Source organism: Giraffa tippelskirchi, chromosome 10 (genome assembly GCF_054371585.1).
Source record: "Giraffa tippelskirchi isolate mGirTip1 chromosome 10, T2T-mGirTip1v1.2.pri, whole genome shotgun sequence".
Classification (NCBI taxonomy): domain Eukaryota; kingdom Metazoa; phylum Chordata; class Mammalia; order Artiodactyla; family Giraffidae; genus Giraffa; species Giraffa tippelskirchi.
Window position 1 is genome coordinate 7,910,309 of NC_137284.1, and position 24,961 is coordinate 7,935,269.

The window sequence follows — 24,961 nt, forward strand, 5'->3', positions numbered from 1 at the left end:
ATGGGAGAATATATAAGACAACGCTGTGGTGGTCCAGCCTGGAACCTGATGCGCAGTGGAAAGCCCCAGAATCACAGCCCAGATGCCACACTGGCATTGGTCTGGTCGTGGGAAGATGAGGAGGAGGCTGCCAGGGCCCAGAAGGAATCTGTGGGACAGGATTCTGTGGAGCTGAGAGTGGGCTGAGGTCCTGAGAGCCGCTGAGTCACCCCACCCCCACTCCGTCTAGCTCCCATCACCACTGACTCAAGGCTGCAGAGTCCACCCGTGGGTAGGGGGTGCTAGGGAGCTGACTGGGGGGCAGAATCCCTGATGGCAGGGGAGAGGTCTGTTTCCTGGAGGAGCAGTGGCCCTGGGCCAGCAGTGGCTGGCGGTGTACGCTACGCTGATGTCACTCGGCAGGCAGGATATCCCAAGGCTGCTCTGGCCAGTGTCTCTGCGCTGGCAGTGGGCACTGGAGACGCATCGATCTTGGGGAGCAGAGCCTGGATACTGCGGGTGCCAGGGGGCTTCCACTGCAAGGCATGAGGGTGGGGGAGGGGCCATGCTCAACTCCAGGGACCCTTTACTTGATGTAGCTGTGCAAGGCCCTGGCCCTGGCCCTGGTCCTGGCTGCATGCCAGGAGTTGAGGAAAGACCGAGCATCCTAGGCTAGCAGGAAGCCCCTGTGTCCGGGGAGGAAGGGTGGGCTGGAGGCAGAAGCTTGGTCCTGGACTGGAGGAGGCTAAAGGGAGGGGACAGGGGTGGTGAAGAGCAGCAGGTTTCCTGGGTACTCTAGGGTGGGGTGGGGTGGGAAGGACTCAGGTGTCCGCTTAGCTCACGCTTCTCTTGGGGTTATCTTTGCCTCGCAAGTCTGAAGCTGCCCCAGTGGTCTCTGGAGAGAGGACACAGGAAGGGCGGGGGCTTCCTCCCTGCCAACCCTGCAGCCCCTGTGCCCCGGCGCTGAGCCAGGCTGGCCTGTGCTGCAGAGCTGCGGGCTGTGGGGAGAATGAGTAATGAGCCTTGAGGGTCCGCAGGCCCGGCCCCTGCCCCGGCCCCTCCCGGGGGCACCGCAGAAGCCCAGGCTCTGCCCCCACAGCCGCTCCTGGGCACCTGCCTGCCCACAGCACCCCCTCCCTTGCCACACTCTTCCTCCACATCTGGGCACACAAAGACTCGCAGAGTCATCTCCTGGACTCTTACCCACTTTGCCACCGCCACGTCCATCCCCCAAACAGGTAACATTCCTCTGATTTTTAGGACCCAGGCGGCCGCCTTCCAGCCTCTGGAGGCCTCCTCCGCCATCCTTCACTTTCTGTCCTCCGCCAACTTCCTGAACTAGGGAGACCCTGCCCCTAGGCCTTGTCAGCAGGGACCCCTCTGCCGCTCTGCAGGGGGTGGGGGATTTGAGTAGACGGAGGCACTGGGTTGGGGGCGGGGCCGGGAAACGAATCCCCTCCCTTTTCCCCGCGGCCGAGGGGTGACTGGACAGCAGCACGAAATTCTATTCCTTCTGCCAGCAGAAATCGATAGCTAATTAATTCCCTCCCCAAAATAGTGCCCGGAAGTGGGGGTGGGGGCTGGGAGAGAGGCCAGGCCAGACTGAGACCCTGTTGCGGGGGGAGGGCGAGAGGATGCCATTCTCTGGCGTCTGGAGCTGCGCCTCTGCTGGGGGGTCTCTGGCTGCTCCTTCTGAAGAAGAGGGGTTTTGGTCTTTCCCTCCCCCAAGGCTGAGTGTCCCTGCCCTGGGCTGGGGTGAGGGTGCGCGCGTGTGTGTGTGTTGGGGGGGGCTGGGTAAGGGCGTCAATCAGGCTGGGAGCAGGTGCTGCATTTAATTTGATTGGCTAATTAGCCCGCGCATGTTAATTATCTCTATTACCCAATGAGGAGAGGCAGTGGCAAAGCTATATATAACCAGCGACAGTGTTTGGAGAGAGAGGGGGTTGCCTGCCTGGACCGCCTCCCTTCTTGCCTGGGAAGGGGCAGCCCTTGGAGGGGGGCTGGGGCAGGACTCTTGAGACCCTCTTGGAGCCTGTAGGGTTGGGGAGGGGGGAGTCAGAAGGAGCCAGATGGAAGGACCTGAGAGCTGGATTTGAGGGTCTCTTGGAGGTGGCTCCTCAAACTCTACTGCCAGCCTCCTGAGGCCTTCTCTGCCCCATCTTCTTTTTGCATACATATCACTCCAACCATCCTGTCCCCCAACTCTCTGCTCACCCTTCACCTGGCTTTTTAGGGGGCCTTAGCTTTCTCTCTCCCTTCATACCCCTAGCTTCCTCCCAGTGGAGGGAGGAAACACATCCATCCAACCTTCTCTCTTTCCAAGGATCCGTCTTCTCTTCTTCTGGCTCACACCTCTCTGAACCACACCTGTGGCTGTCCTGCCCTTTGTCATGCTGGAGTCAGAGGCACATGGATCTAAGTCCCAGTTCCCCACTGACTGGCTGTGCGACCTTGGGCAAGTCCCTAGACTTTAATATGTGGGATTCCCCAGTGGTTAATGGGAATAATGGGACTTTTCAGACTGTTAAGTAAAATGACATTTGTAAAACTGCTCAGCATCCAGGGCACTGATAAATGCTGTTGGAATTTGGAGTTTAATTTTCTGTATCTTCTTGCTCTTTTTTCTTCTCATCAGACCTTCTCTCTCATCCATTATTCTTCTCTTTCATGCGATTTCTCTTATTCCTCTCCCCCCACCCCTTCAGTCTTTCCCTGTCTCTTCCTAAACTCTGGCCTTTCTCTGCTTCTCTCTCAGGCTTCACCCCCACCTCTTTCCCTTCCTCCCTCCCCAAAATAAAATCAATGCAATATTCAGGAGGGTTGTTGGATATAAATAATTACGACTTGGAGTTTAACGAGATGCAAATTCCCCTCCCTGGCGTGGGGTATAAATTGCTCTCTGACAGCCAGTTACAAGGGTAATCATTTCAGAAAGGCAATTTTATGCAAATGAGGCTGCCTGCCTCCTGGTGGCTCCCCTAGCCCTGGATGGGTAGGAGGCTGGAACCCAGGGGTGAAGTGAAGGCCCAAGTATCGGCCTAGGTCCCAGGCTGAAGACTGGGAACTGGAGCTTGAGGGTGACAGACATTTAGGTTCAGGAAGGACCTGGGCTGGTGAGCAAGGGTTGGGGCCCAGAAAGGGGATGGGTGAGTGTGGTTTTGGGGGAATTGTAGACAGAGAATCAGGTGCCTGTGTCCTTGCATGGATGGAGAGGGCTTGGGGCCTAGAAGTCTGGGTCCTGGCTGGCTTCTCTTCCTTGCCTCCTTCCCAGCCAGGTTACCCAGGGATACCATCGACGAATTGGCATTTAATTAATCCCAATGAATTATTTAGCAACTTCATTATCCAGCATCAAGAACTGATGAGAGAGAGCCCATAGCAGGTGGTGGGACCATGCACAGAGGTTGGGTGGCTCAAAGAGGAAGGGGCTGTGGTCAGCAGCTGGAGGAGTCTCTAGGCCTCACCCACAGGAGCTGGCCCTGGTCCTGATGAGAGGCGAGGGTGAGGGCATATGGACCGGGCTCCTCCCGGACTCTAAGGTGTCACCTCCCTACCTGTCTATAGCTTAAACCCTAGATGATGTCCCTAGAGGGTGTTATCTCTGCCCTTTCTCCCCTCCCCCCACCCCAAGTGCTGGGTCCTGAGTATTCCCATCCTAGTGGCGAGACCCTCTCCAGGTCAAGGTGGCTCCTCCAGTTCTAAAGGGAAACAGTTAAGTTCTTGCGAGTGTGAATGGGGAGCCAGACACCAACGACGCCTCCCTTCCTCCGAGCTTCTCAGTAACCCTTTCCTCTCCGTTTCCCCACAGGCCTCCCTCCCCCATCTTCCGTCAGAGCCCGCAACGGGGGAGGGGCGCCTCTGCTGCCGCCCGGGGAAAGCCGGCATCTGGGCCTCTGCGCGCCTCGCCCCGCTGCCGGGCCCATGGGACTGTGAGCCGGCGAGGGAGCCCCGCTCGGCGCGGGGGGCGCCCGGCCCCCTCCCTGCCCCATGCGCCCGCGGCTCTGAAGCCTGAGCGGGGCCGGGGGCCGGGCGGGGCCGGGGCCGCCGGAGGCATGGCGCCCGGGAACCGGTGGCGGCCGTCGTCGCTGCCGCTGCTGCTGCTGCTGACGCTCGCGGCAGGTGCGGGTGGCCTGGAGTTCGGCGGCGGCCCCGGGCAGTGGGCGCGCTATGCGCGCTGGGCCGGTGCGGCGAGCAGCGGCGAGCTCAGCTTCAGCCTGCGCACCAACGCCACGCGCGCGCTGCTGCTCTACTTGGACGACGGCGGCGACTGCGACTTCCTGGAGCTACTGCTGGTGGACGGGCGCCTGCGGTTGCGCTTCACGCTCTCGTGCGCCGAGCCTGCCACACTGCAGCTGGACACGCCGGTGGCCGACGACCGCTGGCACATGGTGCTGCTGACCCGCGACGCGCGCCGCACCGCCCTGGCGGTGGACGGCGAGGCCCGCGCCGCCGAGGTGCGCTCGAAGCGGCGCGAGATGCAGGTGGCCAGCGACCTGTTCGTGGGAGGCATCCCACCCGACGTGCGACTCTCGGCGCTCACGCTCAGCACCGTCAAGTATGAGCCGCCCTTCCGCGGCCTCCTGGCCAACCTGAAGCTGGGCGAGCGGCCCCCCGCCCTGCTGGGCAGCCAGGGCCTGCGCGGCGCCGCCGCCGACCCCCTGTGCGCCCCCGCGCGCAACCCCTGTGCCAACGGCGGCCTCTGCACTGTGCTGGCCCCCGGCGAGGTGGGCTGCGACTGCAGCCACACGGGCTTCGGCGGCAAGTTCTGCAGCGAAGGTGAGCCGGGGGGAGCCGCCGCTGGGCGCCTGGGCGCGGAAGTGAGGGGCGGGAGGGTTGCCCAGGACTGGGGCCTGTGGGGGGCACCTGCGGTCCGCGGGCTCCGGCACAAGAGCGAGTGTGTGTACCAGCACACGAGTTGTGAGGGGCGTGTGAGGACCCCTGTCTCAAGGAGAGGGCTTGCATGGTCAGCCAGGGAGCAGGACAAGCGGCGGGGTGCCCCAGGTGGGCGTGACCGGCCGGCAGGTCCGGTGTGGGCGTGGCCTGTGTGGGCGCGGCCTCGTGAGCCCATCCGGGGCGCCTCTCCCTATCCCCAGGGAGGGTTCCGTGGCGACCTGTAGGACTGTGTAGTGAGAGCCAACTAGCGAGAAGATGAAGGTCAGGCCCTTGAGGGCGTGTGGGTCGGGTGGGTGACCGACTGTGAGGCGCCCGCGAGGGCCGGTGGAAGAGTTCTGTGTGGGCGGGGCCTATGAGCAGCAGTGGGTGGGGCCTTGTGGGCGGGGACGGTGGGGGGCCCCCCCTTGTGGGGGGCGGCCCTGTGAGAGAGTCCTGAGGGCTGTGTGGAGCTTGTAACCTCTTGGAGGTGGGTAGGGCTGTGAGAGTGAGAGTGAGGGGGCCGGGGCCTTCGAGCTCTGTGGGGAGGGCCGCGGCGGGCGGGGCCTAGGAGGTGGGGGCGTGGTCGGCCGGGGTGGGCGGGGCCACAGCCTGAGGGTCCGCGCGCGGGCGGGAAGCCCGGCCTGAGAGGCTCCGACTGGATCCGCGCCTGACGGCCCGGGCGGGAGACCGTGGGGCACCGGGAGGAGAGCCCAAGGGGCGTGCGAGGGTGGGTGGTGATTGTGAGGCTGCGACTGTACGCGCCAGGAGGGCGGGAAGCGAGTGTTTTCAGAGTGAATGAAGCTCGAGGGAGAGGGTGGCTGAGGCCTCTCAGGGTTGGTGACTAGAGTCGCCGGTTTTGATGAGGGGGGAAAAAAATGGCTGGTCGTCTCTCCCGGGTGAGAGACTGCGAGCGGAGGCTGGTTTTGAACATCGGAGCCCTCGGAAGCGTGGGGTTTGAAAGGGAGACTGGGGGGCTGGAGAGGACTGGTGAGGACTCTGGAACTGGGTATGAAATCAGGACTTGAAGGGGAGGTTAAAGGAAGGAGAGGTTCGAGATGCAAGAGGCCTTGATGAGCAAGGTGGGGGGACAAGTTTGAGTGTGGCTGCTCCAGGCCTGGGATGGGGTGAGGTTTTAGGGGAGTAGGCGAGGGAAGGATTTTGAGGCCCCTGTTGTACTTTGGTCTGGCTGGGGAGTGGGGGAGAGGTTCCCCATCAGTTTGGAGCCCGGGCATAGGTACCTCCTTCCTTCCTGGTGTGTGGCAACCGTTTGGAGTGGAGCTGTACAGTCCTTTCCTTCAGTCCCCCGGGAGCTGTTGGCTGCTTAGCAGCTGTGGGTGTGTCTGCCCTCAAGAGGTAGGGTCTTTGAGGAGTGTGTGCGCCCACAGACTAGTGTGGCCCTGGGACTGCTTTGTGGGTAGTGTCCTCCTGGCCAGGACCTGGGGACAGCCACAGGAATAGCCACGTTTGCAGGTGAAGTCCTGTACTTTGCCCAGTATTTTGACTGTGTATCTGCAGTTGTGGTAGAGGAATACATAAGGGAGGTTTTCAGTGGCTCTTGGGAGTTATTTGTACAAGGTGGTGGGATGTATCTTCAGGAACTGTGTGTATTAAGTCAATCTGGCACCTTCTCGCCTTTTCTCCAAGGAATGCAGGTGCTCCCTAAACTGTGAAATTGTGTGTCTGTGTGTGTTTGCTTGCATGCAGAGGTGTGGGAGTCTGGTGGTGTGAATATCATGTGTGAATGGTCTGTTGGCAAATAAAGTCCCGTGCCTGGTAGAGTGAGTAGTATATGAGTGTAAGGGCATGGCTGCATGTGTAGGTATCCATGTCCGTCTATTTTCATGGGAGACCTCAGTAAGACACTGGACTTTATGAGGAATCTTTCATGACCTTTAACTTGATTCTCTGGTCCCTATGATCTCTCCCCTCCAAGCCTTCTTAAGAAAATAGCATGAACCATGCTATTTTTTAAAAAATTATTTTTTAGAGATTATTTTTTTTGGCTGCACCATGCAGCAGCATGTGGGATCTTCATTCCCCAACCAGGGATTGAACCTGAGCCTGCTGCAGCAGAAGCTCAGAGTCTTAGCCACTGCACTGCCAGGGAAGTCCCTGAACCACACCCTTCTGACTTGATGGAAGGGAAATTTGAGCTACAGAGAAGCCACTGGTCCATGATCTCACTGTGGCAGAATTGGCCTGGGTGTATGAAAATTGCAGCCAGAGTCCTTGTATTCATTCCCTAAAAGGATTCATCAGCCAGAGGCTCCCAGTGAGCCATACAAGATGTGTGCTTTGGAATGTGCATTGTGTGGTTGTGTGTCTGAGATATGTTTGGGTAACTGTGTGATGGGGTGGTTGTAGCATGTGTATATATGTTGGATGTGTGTCAGTTAAATGTTTGTGTCAGCTCTGTTGGAGCTGGGAGAGGCAGCTGCATATCTAACCCATTTTGTATGTGTGTGTGTGTGTGTGTGTGTGTGTGTGTGTGTGCATGCGAGATATCCATTGAGGGAGTTGTGCTTTGTCTGAGGTAAAAAGGTAGAGATATTCATCTCGGAATTCCCTGCACCTAGTGTGATATTTGGCACTTAGTGGGTGTTTGATAAACATCTCTTTGATGACTGAATAGATATTAACAAGTATTTGATAGAATAAAGGCTTGGGGAAGGCTGTATGTGTATGTGGAACTATGTATGTGTGTATTTTCAGATATGTGTTGTGGGCCTGGTGGTTATCAACTCTGATAAACTCTGATTACATTTAGCGATGACAGGCACAGTGACAGCTCTACTGCTTTTCCTTCCACCCATGACCTCATTCCCTCCCTTTACATTTGTTCCTTATTTCCTGGGTAGGTTTTGTAATATCCTGTGCTCATTACACTTCTTCTAGTACATCCTCATCCAGCCAAGGAGGAAAGGAATGAGCTGCTCCCCCTTGGGTATTGGGTTTGGGGTTGGAAGATTTTAAGGGGAACAGGTCTGGCTCCTGATCAGGGCCAGAGTCTTCAATCCTCCCTGGAAATTACATTACTTCATTCTTATCTGCTTTGAGTGATCCCCAACTTTTTCCGAGATTGAAGACATTTTTAAAAGTCAGTAATTCACAGTACCCCTTCCAAATAGTGGTTATTTTTATATCTGTTTATTGTGAAAATAGATGACTCAAAGCTACTATGAATTCAGGAAAGATTTTACATGGCTTTGATGTTATATTTGCCATTGCGGTTAATCAAATATACATTAGGAAAAATAGTTTTAGCTTTATATGTAAGGCATACCAATCTGCCTTCAGCTAGTTGGTGAATCCTTTGGACACCTCCCACCCCCTGACCCTCCTGCCTTCCTGGGTCTGAGCCTGCCCATTGACTGAGAACTTCCATGCTAGGAAATCTGCTTCTTTTCTCTGGGGTTCTGGCCACAGGTGATTGAAGACAGGGCTAAGTATGAGTCACTGAGTGTGTGTATTCCTGCTGACTGTTTGCCAAAGTGGGAATCAAGTAGACTGGGATTTTGCATTGATTTTCATGGGAATTCCTCCTCATGTCATTCATGTGTGGGGAGAAAGAGCTGAAAAGTGATCAAGGAAGAAGAATGTGCCAGTATGTGTGGAATACCTCGAGTGGAGTGGGGGCGCAGAGGCATATGATGGCATGGCGTGTCAGGTGTGTGGTGTGTACCTCACTTGGGAGAGAAATGAAACCAGTGGTGATGCATATGTTAACAGGAACATAGATGCATGGGTCTCATGTGTATTTGGTAGTGAAAGTGAAAGTGAAGTCGCTCAGTTGTGTCCAACTCTTTGTGACCCCATGGACTGTAGCCTACAGTCTCCTCCATCCATGAGATTTTCTAGGCAAGAATACTGGAGTGGGTTGCCATTTCCTTCTCCAGGAGATCTTCCCGACCCAGGGATTGAACCCGGGTCTCCTGCATTGTAGGCAGATGCTTTACCGTCTGAGCCACCAGGGAAGTATTTGGTAGGTTTGTTGGCAATTTAATTCAGCAGGTTGTTGTCAAGCCCTCCTTTTGTGACAAACTTTGTGTTAGGGGCTGTAGGTGAGTCAGACGTGGAGAAGACACTGCTCTGGGAGTTGCCTGCTTAACTGAGGAACCAGATGAAAAGCAGGCCAGTGTGTGGTTAAGAGCATAGATTCTGTAGTCGGGCTGTCTGGGCAGTGACCTTGGACTTAAGTTCTCTCTGCCTGGTTTCCTTATCTGTAAAATGGGACAGTAATACTACCTATCTTACAGAATTGTTATGGGAATTAAATAAGCTAATTCATATAAAGTGCTTAGAATAGCGCCTGGCACGTAGAAAGTGCTCGAGAAATAACAGCAAGCAAACAGCATGCTATATGCAGCAAGATGCAGTGAGGCAGTGTAGCTTAGTAACAGTGAAGCTCTGTCTCCTGAGGGTCAGATCTGGGTCTAAATCTGACTTTTCTACTCACTGGGCCTGTGAATCACATGAATACCTAACCTTCAGACTGGTTTTTCCTGACCTGCAAAATGGGAACAAGCATGGTTATCTCACAAGTTTGTTGTGGGAATTAAATGAGTATCTGGTATGTAATTAGTGGTGTAAAGTGAAGTGAAAGACACACAGTTGTGTCCGACTCTTCATGATTCCATGGACTGTAGCCTGCCCAGCCCCTCTGTCCATGGGATTCTCCAGGCAAGAGTACTGGAGTGGGTTGCCATTTCCTTCTCTGGGGGCTCTTCCCAACCCAGGGATTGAACCTGGGTCTCCTGCATTGCAGGCAGATTCTTTACCAGCTGAGCCACCAGGGAAGCCTAGTGGTATAAATGACAGTATTATTATAAGCAGAGTACTCTTGGGATTTTGAAGAAGGAGAGAGTTTACAAGTTGTGTGTGATACATGCTCAGTCTGACTCTTTGCAACCCCATGGGGTATAGCCCACCAGGCTCCTCTGTCCATGGAACTTTCCAGGCAAGAAATACTGGAGTGGGTTTTCATTTCCTTCTCCAGTGAATCTTCCCGGCCCAGAGATAGAACCCACATCTCTTGGGTCTCCTACACTGGCAGTCGGATTCTTTACCATTTGCACCACCTGGGAAGCCAAGTTGGGGGATTAGTAATAAAAGGCATACTATTTAAAACTGGTCTTGAATGTTGATCAGTAAACAGTTTGGGGAGGTCCCGTCAAGCAAAGGAGCTGGTAAGAACAAAGGTGTGGAAGAGGGAAGCTCACATCATGGCCATACAGGGGCACCAAAGAGTGAAGGGAAGACAGTGAGATCTAAAGCAGGAGAAGCAGCTTGAGGCCAGGTCTTGGGGTTGTTTTTTGTTTGTTTGTTTTCCCCCACCTCATAGCTTGCAGGATCTTAGGTCTCTGACCAGGAGTCAAACTCAGGCCCTCCCAGCAATGAAAGCACTGAGTCCTAACCACTGAACCACCAGGAAATTCCCCAGGTCTTAGAGTTTTGACTTAAATCATTCAACTAACGTGTATTGGATGCTGTGTATAGAGTATCGGTAAATGGAGCCACAAAATAATTTTGAGCAGGTGTGTGAATAAGAATGGTGTTTTGGAAGCTGGGAGCGAAGGGTAGAATGCAGTATGGAAGGCAGAACCATGCGGTGGAGGAATCAGTGGGAGAAAGTTCAGGAAAGAGACACTGAGGCCCTGAACCTCAGCTGTCTTGGGGAGCAGTGAGGAAGGGTGGTGGCGGCTGAGGTGGCAGCAGCAGCAATGCGGCTGAGAGCCGTGGCGGAGACTGAAGCGGTAGGACTCTGCTTTTCCCACGTGGAGGGGCAGAGGTGGTGAGGTTTCAGGTTTGCTTGGTTAGAAGAATGATGGTGGGGTGACAGGGGAGGGGAAATTGGGAGAGGGAGCAGGTTTGAGCCATAGATCACAGCCCTGTCTTGCCGTTCCTGGACAGAGGTGTCCAGGCAGTCGGAAATGTGAGACCAGAGTTTTGAGTTGAAGGTGGGGCTGCAGGTGGAGACCTGGGAGCTGCGTGTGTGGAGAGAGTATTGGAAACTTTGGGGTCAGATGAAGTGGCCAAGGAGGAGGTGAAGAGATGTCAGGGGGCTCATCTGGGAGGAGGAGCGAAAGCAGCGGCTGCAGACACTGGGAGAGAGCAGTTAGAACAGAAAGGGAATCGGATCACACAGTCAAGGGAGGAGAGAGCAGGGCCTCACAGCCAGTGGGCTTCTGCTGGGTATGTTGAAGGCATGACCACCCCGTGAGGTTAAGAGCTGGGATCTGAACCTGAGCTGACTCCGGGGGCTCCCACCTTCTCCACGCTGCCTCTGAAAAGAAGAGGCGGTCAGTCAGCTGTGTCATGGATGACCTGCGTTTGGTTTATTGGATGATCTGCGTTTGGTTTATTGGAGGTGCTTCGGGACGGCGTTTCATCCGAAACCAGTAACGACCCCGGATTCCTTGGGCTACAGCCTCTTCTTTCAGCCAGTGTGTGATGAGGGTGTTCCCCATCTTTTCAGCCAGCTGTTCTACCACTGAGCGAGGGCAGTAGAAATCGATCGGTAAATTCTCAGCCTTCCGGAGCCCTCGGGGAGGAACTCATCCTGAAAAGGGGAGCATTATCCCATTAAAATACGAAAGTCACCACCATTTACAACATTTCAGATGGAAATCTTTAAAAAATCTTTTGCACACCTCCCTGCCTGTCTAAGCACATTTGGAAGGTGATTTAGCCTTTTCTGGATGACTCAGGCTGTCGTGATTCCCCTCAGGTATCGCACCGGACTGTCACTCAGTGCTTCCTTTGTTGAGGTATGTCCCTGCCTGAAATGATGCCAGATTGCTGTACTTCTGTGTTCTTATGTTGGCTTTTTCTAGTTTTTCCACCTCCGCCCTTTGGAGGAGTTGTCAGGTAGCACCCCGCCCCCCACCACCACCGTGAACTTGGAAATCGGCATTCCCAGCATGTTAGAATTATGTGTCACTAACAGAGAGCAGATTCTGGGTTGGGTGTGAGAGGCTCCCTTATGAGAAAATAACAGTTTTTAATGTATAACTGTTATCATGTCGGTTGTGGCTGCTCAGCACTGTTTCTTTTCTTCGGTTCTGGTCTTCATCACTGTCCTTGATAATGAATCTGCCGGAATCCTGAATTCATGTTAGTCAAGACAATACCATTTATGCCCTCTGGGGAGGCAGTCAAGACCTGCGTGTATGAAAGTTGAGTAAATGAGGTCACATATGTGGAATCACTCTGTCAGCTCTAGCATGTAATACCTGTGGTCCTGACAGCTTCTGCTGTTGGAGACAGCTCCAGGCAGAAAGCGATGGACAGCTGAGAGAGCTGGGTGGGGAGTGACTGCTGGAAGATCTCAGAGATGAGGTAGATGTTCCCAAGGAGAGCCTCCTAGGGTGGAATGGTTAAGAGCATGGGCTGCTGGGCTTAATCTTGGGTTTGCTAACTGCTGGCTATATGAACCTGGACAAGTTGCTGAATCTCATTGTTTTTCAATGTCCTACTCTGTGAAATGGAGGTCATGTGTTGTGAGGACTAAATAAGTGAATACATGGAAATATGATGTCACTGACTCAATGGACTTGAGTTTGAGCAAACTCCAGGATATGGTGAAGGACAGGGAAGCCTGACATGCTGCAGTCCATGGGGTCACAAAGAGTCAGACACAACTTAGCGACTGAACAACAACAAATGGAAACCCTTAGGTCTTCCCTGGTGGCTCAGATGGTAAAGAATTTGCCTGTAATTCGGGAGACCAGGGTTCAGTCCCTGGCTCTGGAAGATCCCCTGGAGAAGGGAATGGCTACCTACTGTGGTATTCTTGCCTGGAAAATTCCATCAACAGAGGACCCTGGCGGGCTACAGTCCATGGAGTTGCAAAGAGTTGAACATGACTGATCGATTAAAACTTTCACTTTACGATGTGCCAGGCACTATTCTAAGTGATCAATAAATGCTACTATGATTATTAACCCTCGTGGTCAGAGAAGGCTTCAAGGAGGAGGTAGAACTTGGCTAGATCTTGGAGGATGGCTGAGTGAGATTTGTGGAGGTAAAGGAAAGGCTAGGGTTTTACCACCAGGAAAATGGCCTACGTACAGAGTCTAGAGGATGTGAGTTGAGTGTATCAGATCAAGATGGTTGTGCTTTATTATTATTTTTTTAAGCTACCTATTTCTTTGGCTGTGCTGGGTCTTAGTTGCAGCATGCAGGATCTAGTTCCCTGACTAGGGATGGAACCCAGGCATTGGAAGTGCAGCATCTTAGCCGCTGGCTGGGCCACCAGGGAAGTCCCTGGTTGTGTTTTATGGGAAGTAAGATTGGAACTGCAGATTAAAATCAGCTTCTAGAAATCTTGACTTGCAGGCCCAGAATGCAGCCCATCAGAATTTTTAAAGCCAGACTGATTTGGTTCAGATTTTGATTCTGCCCCTCTGCCCAGCAGTGTGGCCTTGGGCAAGTTTCTTCCAGTTTCCAAGCCTTGGTCTCCCTATCTCTCTGAGGGAGTAATAGTATCTATTGATGAAGTATTAACAGTAGGGAAATGGTGCACAGAAAGAATCAGGCTCACTCAAAGTGCTGGGTAAGTGAGGAGTGTTCACTTTTAACTTTTTATTCATTCAACAAACACAGGCCTGCCTTTTTCTGAGCCAGGAACTGTGTGAGCAGCTGGATACACAGAGATGAATGAGACATTGTCCTTGCTCTTGGAGATCTCACAGTCCAGCCAGGAAGCAGACATGGAAACACAATCACAATAGAGATCCGATAAGTGAAATAACAACCCAAGGTACATCTTGAGAACTGGCACAAAACAGGGATAGCTAGGAGATCAGCTCAGAACACAGACCCGCATAGACTGACCTAGTCTGAAAGCAGGAGTCGACTTCTCAGGCAGCCGAGGGAATAGTATGTATAGACACATGGCATGTTAGGGAAATGTGGAGAAATGGGATGTGGCTGGAGCCTGGATTGTTGCAAGGAGGGGAGGTTGGAGGGAGGCATGGTAAAACCTCAAATGGACTTTCTCAAGAAAATTGGACTGGGACTTCCCTGGTGGTCCAGTGGCTAAGACTCTGCCCTCCCATCATGGGTAGCTGGGGTTTGATCGCTGGTCAGGGAGCTAGATCCCGCACGCCACAACTAAGAGCTTGTGTGACGCAACTAAAGATCCTGCACTCTGCCACAAAGATTCTGCACACTGCAACAAAATTCTTGTGTGCTGCAACTGAGACCAAGCACAGCCTCCCAAAAAACAGCCCAAAGAAAAACAAAAAAAGACTGGACTTAGACTTCCCTGGTGGTCCAGAGGTTAAGAATCCGCCTTGTAATGCAGGGGATGCAGATTCAATCCCTGGTCCAGGAAGATCCCACATGCGGTGGAGTGACTAAGACCATCGGCCACAACTACTGAGCCTGAGCGCCTGGAGCCCATGCTCCACAACAAGAGAAACCACTGCAGTGAGAAGCCTGCTCACTGCAACAAAGAGTAGCCCTCCCTGCAATGAAGAGTAGCCCCTGCCATGACTAGGGAAAGCCTGGGCGCAGCAACGAAGACCCGGTGCAGCCAAAAATAAATAAAATTAAAAAAAAAAAAAAAGATTGGACTTGACCTTGTAGGTCCTGGGAAGCCTTGAAGAGTTCTAAGCAGGGTCATGACTTGGTTGGACCACTTTGGTGGTGCTTGGACTGTGAATTACAGGTAAGAAGACTGCCGTAGGGGGAGATCCTTTAAAAGTGTTCTGATAAGAGGGTCTGAGGAGGTGTGGCCTTAGACTGTGCTGATGGTGATCGAGGGATGGAAGAGTTTCAAGGAGTTGAGCTGAGCTTTTAGAGTTTTAGAAGCTGGAATTGATAGGACCTGGTGATTGGTATAGGGAAAAAAAAGATCAAGGCTGCTTTCTGGGTGCCTGATCTGATCAGGGAAGGCTGGCAGGAGGAGAGGGCCGTCGTGGACAGGAGGACACTCAGCCCGTGAGCCACTCGGGTCACACCTCTCTGAAGGCAGGTCAGGAGCAAGGAAGAGGTTTGTACCTGAGCCTCTGAGAAGTTCTGCCCGTGTGTGTGTGTGTGTGTGTGTGTGCATGTGTATTGATCACGATGGTACTTAGTCAGGTGTATCTGGTACATGTACCAAGAGAGCCAGGCTGGGTTTGGACAGGGGGGACCAACCAGCGGGGGACCAACCAGCAGGAGACTAAGGCAGGAACCTGGGTCAGGGGTGAGTGTGGGGGCTCTGATGACCAAGGAGTGCAGTGGGCAAAGGCAGAGGTGATTTTGTGCTCCTGGGCAAGTGTCCTTTCCCGTGCAAAGGAGGGAGGTAACATACCGAGCTTGTGATAGTTACCCGGAAGCTGGTGTGCGATGGCACACAATGTGTGACTGACTCATGGCATCTCTGGAGCCTGGCAGAGTGTGGGGCATATACTCCATAAGAAGTGTTGGTTGAGGCACTTCCCTGGCAGTCCAGTGGTTAAGACCCTGTGCTTCCAGTGCAGGGAACATGGGTTCAATCCCTGGTCTGGAAACTAGGATCTCACATGCCACTCAGTGCAGCCGAAAAATAAAATTAAAAAAAGAGAAGTGTTTGTTGAAAGCAGTGCCTTTGCTGAAGGCAGGGAAACAGGCACTTTGTTGCAGAGGGTGGAAATGTTGAGCGTGGCTTGAGCGGGGCTGGATGTCAGGAATTGAGTGATTGCTGAGTGCACGGCTGGGGGTGCAGGACTGGCCCGCAGGGAAAAAGCCAGGGCTGCAAATACAGGTTTGGGGGTCCCTTAGCCATGAAAGTGAGTTCTGATGGAGGAGGGCGGGAGAAGAGAGAGGAGTGTGGAGGGCGCAGGGCTGAGCCTGGAGGGACCCATGATGGCAGGTGAGGGGCACAGGTGAATCAGCAGAAAGCGAAGTGCAGCCAAGAAGGAGAGGCCAGTGAGTCCCCAGGTGCCTTGCCAGGAAGCCAGGAGACAGGGGACTCGTGCAGGCAGCAAACTCTACTTGGTCGTTGACCTTCCTGAGTGTAGCATGACCCACATTTGTGGCAGGTGGGAATAGGGTTTGCAATCCCCGCCATGTTGGATTATCCAGAAACACTGAGCCTGCTTGTTTGTGCAGGAGCTGGAGAGATAAGTGTGGCTGACCGGCCAGGGCCCCAGCACATGGGGGCCGAAGTGAGCCCAGACACAGGGCTGCTCACAAGAGCCCAAGGGTTTTCCTGGGGGACCCCTCCTAGCCAGCTCCCCTCCCCGCCATAAATGTTATGTGATTCAGTTTATTTAAGCAAGTCATTGTATACATGGCTGTTGGGGGATGCGGCTGCCGGGTAAAAGAAGCTCTGGGTTGTAGAGAAGTGTGTGTGTAACACATGTAGATACATACGGGCTTGTGTGTGTGGGTTTAGAAAATGGGAGATAATAGATCATAGACAAAAAAGGGAGCTGTGTTCCTCACGGGGGGTGGGGTGGGGTGGGTCTCCAGCCCCTGGAGGGAGTGGGGGGGGGTGTACTGTGTGCAGCTCATATTATGTATTAGATCACTGCGCGGGTATTGATTCTGCATGGAGCCTGTGTGTGTACTGTGGGGGCGGGTATAAGATGTGACAAATGACAGTGTGTGCTTCTGGAGTTTACCTAACCCCCTGAGAGTGGATGAGACAATAACACAAAGTGAGGTTGGAGGTAGGAGATGGTGTGTGCACATGGGCGTGAGTGTGTCCTGAATAGCTGTTTGCCTATGCACGTGTGTATCCTGGGGTCCACTTACACGTGTGTGTGTGTGTGTGTGTGTGTGTGAGCCCAGCCTTCTTGAGCTTAGTTGAAGGAATCACCTCTCAGCTCCCTCCCTTCCTTCATTCTCTCTTGCCCTACATGGTGAGCCCCAGGGACAGGTTCAGGCAGGCCCCTAAGCGGTGAGGGCTGACTGCCCAAAGACTGTGGCATGACAGAGGGGTGGGCTCAGTCTGGCCCCCCGAATTTTGACCCCCTTCTACCACTGAAGTAGCCCATCCAGCCTGGGGGCACTTTGCCTCACCTAGCTGTTGAAAAGTCGTTTATCCCAGGATCACAGAACCAGAGCCAGAAGAGGCCTCAGAGGAGCTCTAGTCCACCCATCTCCACCCTGGAGAGGTGCTGGGGACTCAGAGAGGCTGAGTGACTGGGATGGGAGTCACGCAGCACTTTGAGACAGAAGCTGTGTACTAACTCCCCAACCCCAAGGGTGGTGATGGCAAGCACGGTTGGGTCTGAGTGTACAAAGGCCTCAGGTGTGAGTTGTGTGAGAGATTATACATGTCTCTGCATCACTAAGTGCCTATATGTGTCAGTGTGTCAGTGAGGGTGAGCCCTGCGTGAGCGTGTCCCCATCTGTCTCTGAGATGTGGTGGCGTGCAGGGAGAAGCATGCCAGGGGAGGCTGGGCGCCTGACTGCCGCTCCTGGCCTGGCCTGGCCTCTGATTCTCCATGTGACCTTGAACGGTCGCCTCCTTGTCCTGGGCCTCAGTTTCCTGAAATGTGACTTAGGCTCAGGTCCCCTTGGGCTGTGTGACCCTATGTGTGAGGTGCTGACTCAGGGAACAGCTTGGTCTCTGTCTCATTCCCCAGGGCTCTTCCAGGTTGAGTGACTTGTGTCCAGGCCTGGGCAGGCTAGAAGACCTTGAACCCACCTCCCATCACTCCGCTTGGAGCCCTGTCCTTGGTACCCTCGTTAACAGCCCTCTTTTTCTCTCTCTCTTTGCCTCCCCCTTCCTGAACCTCGCTGGCCTATAGAGGAGCACCCCATGGAAGGTGAGTGATGCCTCTCGGTCGCTGGGAGTGGTGGGTCAATTGCTGGGGGTCCTGGCGCTTCCCTCCCCTGCCCATGTGTGGGGGGCCCCAGGGTAGGATGTCTGGTTGTCCTCTTAGCTGCCTCGGCCCCGCCTCTCACCCGTTCCCTCTTTCTGGTTTGCTGGGGAGAAGTGCCTGGCAGCGCCAGTCCTTCCACTGCCTGTCCTTAGCACTTCTGCCCACCGGCCTGTCTTCCTCCCTGGGAGGAGACCAGACTGGGAGTGGAGCTGGAGGGGTGGGGCTGAAGATTCACAAGTGTCCAGAAATGACTGAGAAGATATGTTTTTGCTCAGCCCAGGGGAGGAAACGTAGAAGGGCCATACTGCCAGGGCCTGGGGGTGGTGCTCAGGTAGAATTCGCTCCAGGGTCTGAAGCGTGCAAGCCAGGGGTGGGGGGTCGGGGCCCTGGTCAAGGGGTGTGGTCTGGGTGGCTGTTTCTCCTCTTTGACACGCTTGCAGTCCCCTGTCTCCCGGGCTGGCATGAGTAGGTAGGGTTGTCTGCTTCTTCCTTCAGCCCAGGCCCAGGAAAGGGCACAGAGCGTGCCTCTCTTCAGGGTCTCTGTCCATTCTTTCCCTGTCTTCTGCTTCATTTGCCTTTTCTCTCTCCCTGGTTTTTGTCTCTGCCTCTCTTTTTCTCCAAGGCTCTGTTCCTGGACTTCTTTCTTTGTTTCTGTCCTTCCCCAGGCTCCCTCTGGGTTCCTGTCATTCTCTGAACCTTCTCCTCTCACTGTGCTTTTCCATGTTTCTTTTCCTTCTTCGAGGTGGACCAGATCAGGGAAAAAAGACTGGGTTGGATGGTCCAGGCTTGAAGGCAGGGCCGCAGTGGAGCTCACGTGGCCCCCACAGGAGGGCAGGCAGTGGGCTGAGAGGGAGAGAGGATCCCGGTCACCAAACCTGTCCCATACTTTCTTCCTGGAGCAGTGGGAGTGGGAAGCATGTGGGCCACCCAGGCTGGGAGCTCCCTGGGCCCACGCTGTCCTGGATGCAGGAGTTTGGGGCAGAAAGAAGGCGAGGGGGGCTTGGCTGAGTGTGGGGCTGGAATCCACTTTCCCTCGTGGTGTCCACGTTTGGCTCGTCTCTCTCCCCGATGTCCCTTCTCCTTGAGTGTCCTCAGGTCCCCCGATCCCTGTAGGCAGGCACCCACGTGCGCATGCGTGTGTGTATGTGAACCTGCGTGCACACGTGTTTATGCAGCTCGGTAATGTCTGTGTGCACATCTGTACATGTACACTTGTATATGCGTCTGAGTGTGTGTGGAGCTTTGTGCCCCTCCAGCATCCTGTCTTCTGTGGCCCATGTCTCTGGAGCCTCTGTAGAAGTGTCTGCATCTGTGTCTGCATCTGTCCTGTCTGGGTCTGCCTTTCCATGTGTCAGTGTTTACCTCTGTGTGTGTGTGTGTGTGTGTGTGAGAGAGAGAGTCTGCGTGGACGTAGCCTTCTGAGGGCTGGAGATAAGATTTAGTGCTGATGTGACTTTTACTTGCTCTTGATGTCATGTCTCCTCCGGAACAAAGGGAAAGATAGAAGAGGAAGAGGGGGAAAGGGTGGAGGGGAGAGCCTGGTGGGAGGGGGCAGACAGAGCAGAGGAAGGAGAGGGGGTAAGTAGAGGCGGGAGGAGGAAGGACGCAGCGCAGGGAGGGGCAGAAAGGGGAGAAGCAGGCAGGGAACAGCCAGGCCACGAGAAGAAGCCAGAGGGCTGGTAGGGGAGGAGCAGTGCCTGGAGCTGAAGGGGAGAAAATAGAGAACAGTTCTCCAAACGAGTAGACTAGCGGGACAAGAGAGAAGCTGGGTTGTGGGGACAGTGGGGACTGAGCCCACTCAGCCATCCCTCGGGGACACCATGGTGGCCTGCTGGTCTGGATGAGGCCTTGCATGTGCCTGCATGTCAGTGGTTGGGCAGGGGTGTGTGTCTGTGGCTCTGTGTATGCATTATGTGTGTGTGTGTATGTGTGTGTGTATACACATGCAGGGATGTGATGCCTCTGCGTGTCTCTGATGTGGCTGCTTGTGTGTCTTCCAATCTTTTCCCCCGTAGCCCTCTTTCTTCTTTCGATGCTGGTCCTCCCTGGGGTTCTGGTAGGAGAGTGAGGGGGTGCTACTGAGAGTGGGGCAGTAGGTCTGGCAGGTGCTGGCTTCATGGGGGTGGACTGGGGGGCTCCTCGGTGGCACTATACTCTGGACTCTGCGGGTCCCCCTTCAGATTTCTGAGTCCTCCGTGCCTTCACTCCCTTTTCCGGTCCTTTGACACTGTGGCTCAGGCCTAGCTTTCTCTCAGGAACCCAGCCATCCTGCTCCCCAGGCTCCTGTCAAGTATCTCCTTTTGAGGATCCTGGTAACCCTGCCTCCTTTAGCTCTAGCCTTTTGTAGCAGGGAGAGGAGATCCAGAAGCAGCCAGACAAAGTGGCCTGGGAAAGGACCCCTTAGTAATGCCATCCGTCACTGCCAGCTCTTCTTCAGGGGCAGGTGGAGGAGCTGATGCCACAGGTGGAAGCAGGGATGGGTGTAAGGAGGAGGGTCAGGGCCTCGGGAGAGCAGAGAATTCAGGCCCGGCAGGGAGGCAGGCTTTAGGGAGGGCACCCTTGGGCCAGGCTGGCCTGAGCTGTGGGTAGACGGAGAGATGACGGGGCAGGCAACCGGCCTCCCCTTCCCCAAGATGGCTGGTGCTGTCACGCCTGAGGGAGCTGAGCAGCTGGTTGCCGTGGTGACAGAGGAGAGTGCCGCATGCTAATGAGGCTGGCGGGGAGCCAGGCAGTGCAAGGGTCTGCCAGGCGGAGAAGCCGCTGCCCCCAGCAGTGGTGCGGGCCTGTGGGGGCAGAAGTGGGGTTCACAGGGCACTCGGCTCTTGGGGCTGGAAGACCTGGATGAGGGGTTAGGGCCCCGGGTCTGGGTCCTGCATGTAGGGGGTTTGGAGGAAGATGGTAGTTTTGGGGGAAACAGTTGGTAGGGGCATTCAGAGCAAGGAATGAGACTCGGTCCAAATACTTGGGTTCCCTCCAGTTTTGTGGATGAAACCTGTGTCTCCCCAAGAGCTCTTCTGTCTGGAGGCAGCCCTCAGCAGCGGTGCTCCCCTTCCCCAGCTGGCCTCAGACCCAGAGGTGGGGAAAGACCCATGCCACCTGAGACTAGAAGGGGACAGCAGGAACCATTTGCCCATCTTCCGCAGGGTCCAGGCCCTCGGCCCTCGGCCCTCGGCCGTGCCCTTCTGGCCTTTTTGCTGTCTTTCTTTTTGGAACCCAGGCGTCCTGACCCTCAGCCTTGCCCCAGAGACAGCTGGGGTGCTTTCCCCTATCTTCTGTCCTGGTCCTGCCTTTCTGCCTCCAAGGCCCACATCTCATGATCACAGCCCCTGGGGTGGTTTCCAGGGGTGATGTGGTGCTGCAGGGCTGTTCCTCCCCCACTCTCTTGGCCAGACCCCACGGGTGCAGGGGTGAGAAGGTGAGGGCAGAGGTTGGTGGGGCTGGCTGGCTGCCTGGGGAGCCCCGGGGTCTCAGCTCAGCTGTGGGGCCTGGTGCTGCTAGCCTCTCTGGAGGGGAGTTTCCCTTGATTGGTGCCTTTCAGGGACTGGGGTACTGGTAGAGTGGGCCAGTGTCTCTCCCCTCGAGGCCGAGGGGGCCCTCAAATCAGAGCTGACAAGGCTCTCTCAAGGGACCAAGGCAACTGTGAAAAAAATTCCAACCAATCTTGCTCTCAGTCTTGGATGTAGGGCTGGTGTTTTCCATTTCCAAAATTCAGCTTTCGGGTCACCTCAGAGGGGACCTGGCCGGAGAAAGAGATTCCGTAGAATAGGTTTTTGGTTTTTTCATAAAATAGTTTTGAATGAGGTGTGTTGACCTCTCAGGGAGCTCCCTCCTGGGGTCTTGGCTATCCTCTTTTGTCTCTGCTGTCCAAGAGTGCTGGCCTAGCCTCCCAGGCCTCCCCATGGAAGGTCCCAGACCCCCATTCTTTTATTTATTTAATTTTTTTGGCCACACCCCAGGGCATGTTGGATTTTAGTTCCCTGACTACCCAGGGACCCCTGCAGCAGAAGTGTGGCAAGACCCCCTTGATCCAGCATCCCCGTAGATTCTGCTTCCTCCTACCTGCTGCTGCTCTTTGTCCTCCTGAGCCCAGTGTTCTCGCAGAGCCCAGGTGTGCAAGGTGCCTGCTACCCATTCCGAGGCTGTGGGGGGTGCGGTTTGGGGGATGGAGCCTGGGTAGAGGCTTTTCCACAGCCCCCTTTGGTGGGAGAGGCCGTCCAGGCCCAGGCTCCTCACGTTCCAGTCCTCCTGTCTCTGCCAGGCTCGGGGATGGGGTGGAGGGTGGAGATCCCGCTTGCCAGCTCAATCCCATGCTAACAGGACACTCTCTCTCTCTCCAGGTGGCTTTGATTTTTGTGTCGTGTTTTATTTTCTCCTTCATCCGAATCGTTTTTCTCGTTGACTGTTTTTTTTTCTCTCCGTCTCCCGGAAGAAAAAAAAAAAGAAAAAAAGAAAAAGGAAAAAGCAGCCCTCCCAGCCTCATGCTTCTCCTCCTTTTCCTTTTTTTTTTCCGGCAAGAAGAAAAAAAAAGAAACCAAACTCTCCTCTCCCCGTGCAGTAGCTCCCTGCCCCCTCCTCCCTCTGGTTCTGCCTGTCCCCCTCCCCCTCTCCAGCGCCCCCTTCTCTCTCTCTCCCCCTCTTGTGCCCCTCACCTTCTGTTTCAGCATCGGGGCCCCTCCCTCAGCTCTGGGCTGGGGGCTTTCCCCGATGTCTGTCACAAGTTAAAAGGATTTTTAAATTGTGGCAGCAAAAGCTTTTTTTCTCCCCTCTCTCTGGCTGATTTTGATGACTTGTGTTTTCTTTGTTTCTTTCCCCTTTTCTTTCTTTTTTTCTTCTTTTTTTTCTCCTCTCTTTCTTTCTCTCCTTCCCCTTTCCAAGGTCCGGCTCACCTGACGTTAAACAGCGAAGGTATGGTTTGAAGTTCTGGTTTGGTTTGGATTGGATGGCCCCCAACCTGCGCCTGGATTTTTCTGGCCCTGCCCCCTCCCCACCCCCTTCCCCTTCCTCCACCTGCCCTGCCTCCTTCCTGCCTTCCTACCCCCTTCCTCTGCCATATCTTTATTTTACTGGGTGCTGGGGCGGGGAGTGGGGGGCTGGTCCCGGTGTGTGCTCTCCCCTCCCCTAACTCCCCCGACTCACTCCATCCGCCCTCATCCCACCTTGGTTTCTGACATCAAGAGATGTTTGAACTCCTGCCGTTGTCTCCAGTCACCTTCTTTGCGTTTTCCTGATAGTGTATCTTGCTTTTTTTTTTTTTCTTTCTCATGGTGGTGTTTTATTTCCTTCCACTCATTCTGATCATTCTTTCTCTTCTGTGGACCCAAATACAAAGAGAAAAGCATGGGCTGGAGGAACAGGATTTTAGGCAGCCTCATTCCCCTCACCCTGCTGCTGTGGGATGCCCCCTTTCCACAGCTCCCCCCTGCTGCCCCACTCTGGCCCATACACCCTTGCCCAGTGACTTGAGGTTGTCTCCTGACCCTGTTTGACAGATGAGGACATTTAAGCCCAGAGAGATGAAGTGACTTGCTAGTGATTACACAGCCTTTAATTGGTGGTACCATTGGGACTGCTCAGCTATTTTTAGCCTCCCTTCGACCAAGTCCTTACCGTCTTTAAAAGCCCTGGTGTTCAACAAACCTGGAGACAGAGCCCAGGAGTCCTGACCACGATCCCCCAGCTCTGACCTTCCTGTCACTGACTCCCTCCCAGACCTTCAGGCACTGCTCCCCTGCCCAGGGTGGTCCTCTGTCGGGGCTCACCTTCCTGAGAGATGGGGTGATGGTCTTAGCCTGTAGGCAGGAGAGGCCTACAGGATGCAGGCTGGGCTGTGGGGAGAGACTGAGATCTGGAACGGGATTGATTTAGGCCTGGGGCGGTAGAGACCTGGAATTCGTGCAGGGATGTGAAGTTATGACAAGAAATGTGTGGAAGGAGGAAGTCCTGAGTGGGTAGCCAGGGTCTGGCTGATTGATTCACATCCTTCTTGCCTCTCAGTGCCTGGTTCTGGAGATGCCAGCTATGGCTTACCATTGTCATAGATGAAGGCCTGAAGGATCCCTAAAGCCCCCACCCCCACCCCCCACCCCACCCCCGAAAGGCCACAGTTCAGGCATTATTCTAGCTTTAGTTCTGGGGATTTGGGTTGGAGTCAGGGCCCTGACAGGGACTTTTAAATTCCATCCTTGAGTTCCCCTCAAGAACCGTCTCCTAGGTCTGGTGGTAGCTGTGGTTTCTGGGAGTCACTGGTTGGGGTGGGCGAAGAGCTCAGGGCAGCCTGGGGCCCAGATGTGGGGATGCGTGCCTGCAGGGACTTTGGAGAGGAGGCCTGGGGTTGGTGGACTGGGCAGCGGGGAGTGAGATGTCCTCCCTGAGAAAGGCCTTCCTGCTCCCACGGTGAGCTCGGCCTGGTAGGATCTGCTGGTGTGCACAGCCCTGCTGAGGGCACTATGCAAGGACCAGGAGCAAACAGAGTGTGGCCCCACCTCTGGGAAGCCCCTCAGTCTAACTAGCCAAGAAGTGGGCGAAGGCAACCTTGAGAGCACACACTATAGTAAATGAACAGGTATAGAGGGAGAACCAGGCTTGCCTTGAGGATGGTCAGAGAACAGAAGAGGGGTTTGGTGTGGGGACTGAGGTGGTTTTGGAAGAGGGGGTGCTGTGTCAAGCTATTGTACGAGTAGAAGAGCTGGAACCTGGCCCAGCAGGTCGGGGTCGAGAGTGGCCGTGGACGTTCAGGGCCCCCAGGACCAGAGGGCTGTCCTGTTGGCAGGCTGTCGGGCAGAAGGGGCTCCTCAACCAGCAGTGAGGCCTCTGCTCCTCCATCCCAATCTCCCCAGCCCTGGGCAAGGGGTGGAACCAGTGGCTGTGAGTCTGATGGGGTTTGTGGGGCTGGTGGTTCTTGGTTTGTCAACCAGCTCCTTCCCCAGAGGCCCTGAAGCAAATGAGCATCCAGAGCACACCCCCACCCCCACCGTACCTCCAGGCAGGCGCTCTGCCCTAGAAAGGGCCCTCTATCACCTCAAGGCTGGGGTGGGACTGCCTGGCTAGCCCCCTGTGCCTGACTCCCCAATTCTGCTTCTCCAGTAGGGTCCTTACTGTTCTCCGAGGGGGGGGCCGGGAGAGGAGGAGCCGGCGATGTGCACCAGCCGTCAAAAGGTCAGTGACCCCACGGTCCCCAGAGAGCCCAGCCTTTACCACCCCCGCAGGCCAACTTCACTTCCTGGAGGGCAGCAGAGTCAACAGAGGCCTCACGCCTTCTCCCGGCTCTGAGGTCCACCCGGCACCCGCAGTACCTGCCCTGGTGTGAA

The 24,961-nt window shown here is 54.9% G+C and overlaps 1 protein-coding gene across 9 annotated transcripts in view; it reads left to right on the forward strand.

The window, feature by feature from the left end:
- Positions 1 to 24,961, forward strand: part of NRXN2 (neurexin 2) — a 110,166-nt gene that overhangs the window by 5,728 nt on the left and 79,477 nt on the right. For 4 of the 9 annotated variants that reach the window (XM_081532612.1, XM_081532613.1, XM_081532617.1 and 1 more), the window contains exon 1: positions 3,314 to 4,755. In XM_081532612.1, coding sequence (XP_081388738.1) covers positions 4,032 to 4,755 — 724 coding nt within the window. In that variant the 5' untranslated portion in view covers positions 3,314 to 4,031. Of the gene's footprint in view, positions 1 to 3,313; positions 4,756 to 5,014; positions 5,151 to 5,295; positions 5,339 to 5,488; positions 5,579 to 17,579; positions 17,598 to 22,529; positions 22,560 to 24,737; positions 24,810 to 24,961 lie in introns of those variants that run through there. The other 5 variants (XM_081532611.1, XM_081532621.1, XM_081532614.1 and 2 more) reach the window with 5 other exon arrangements.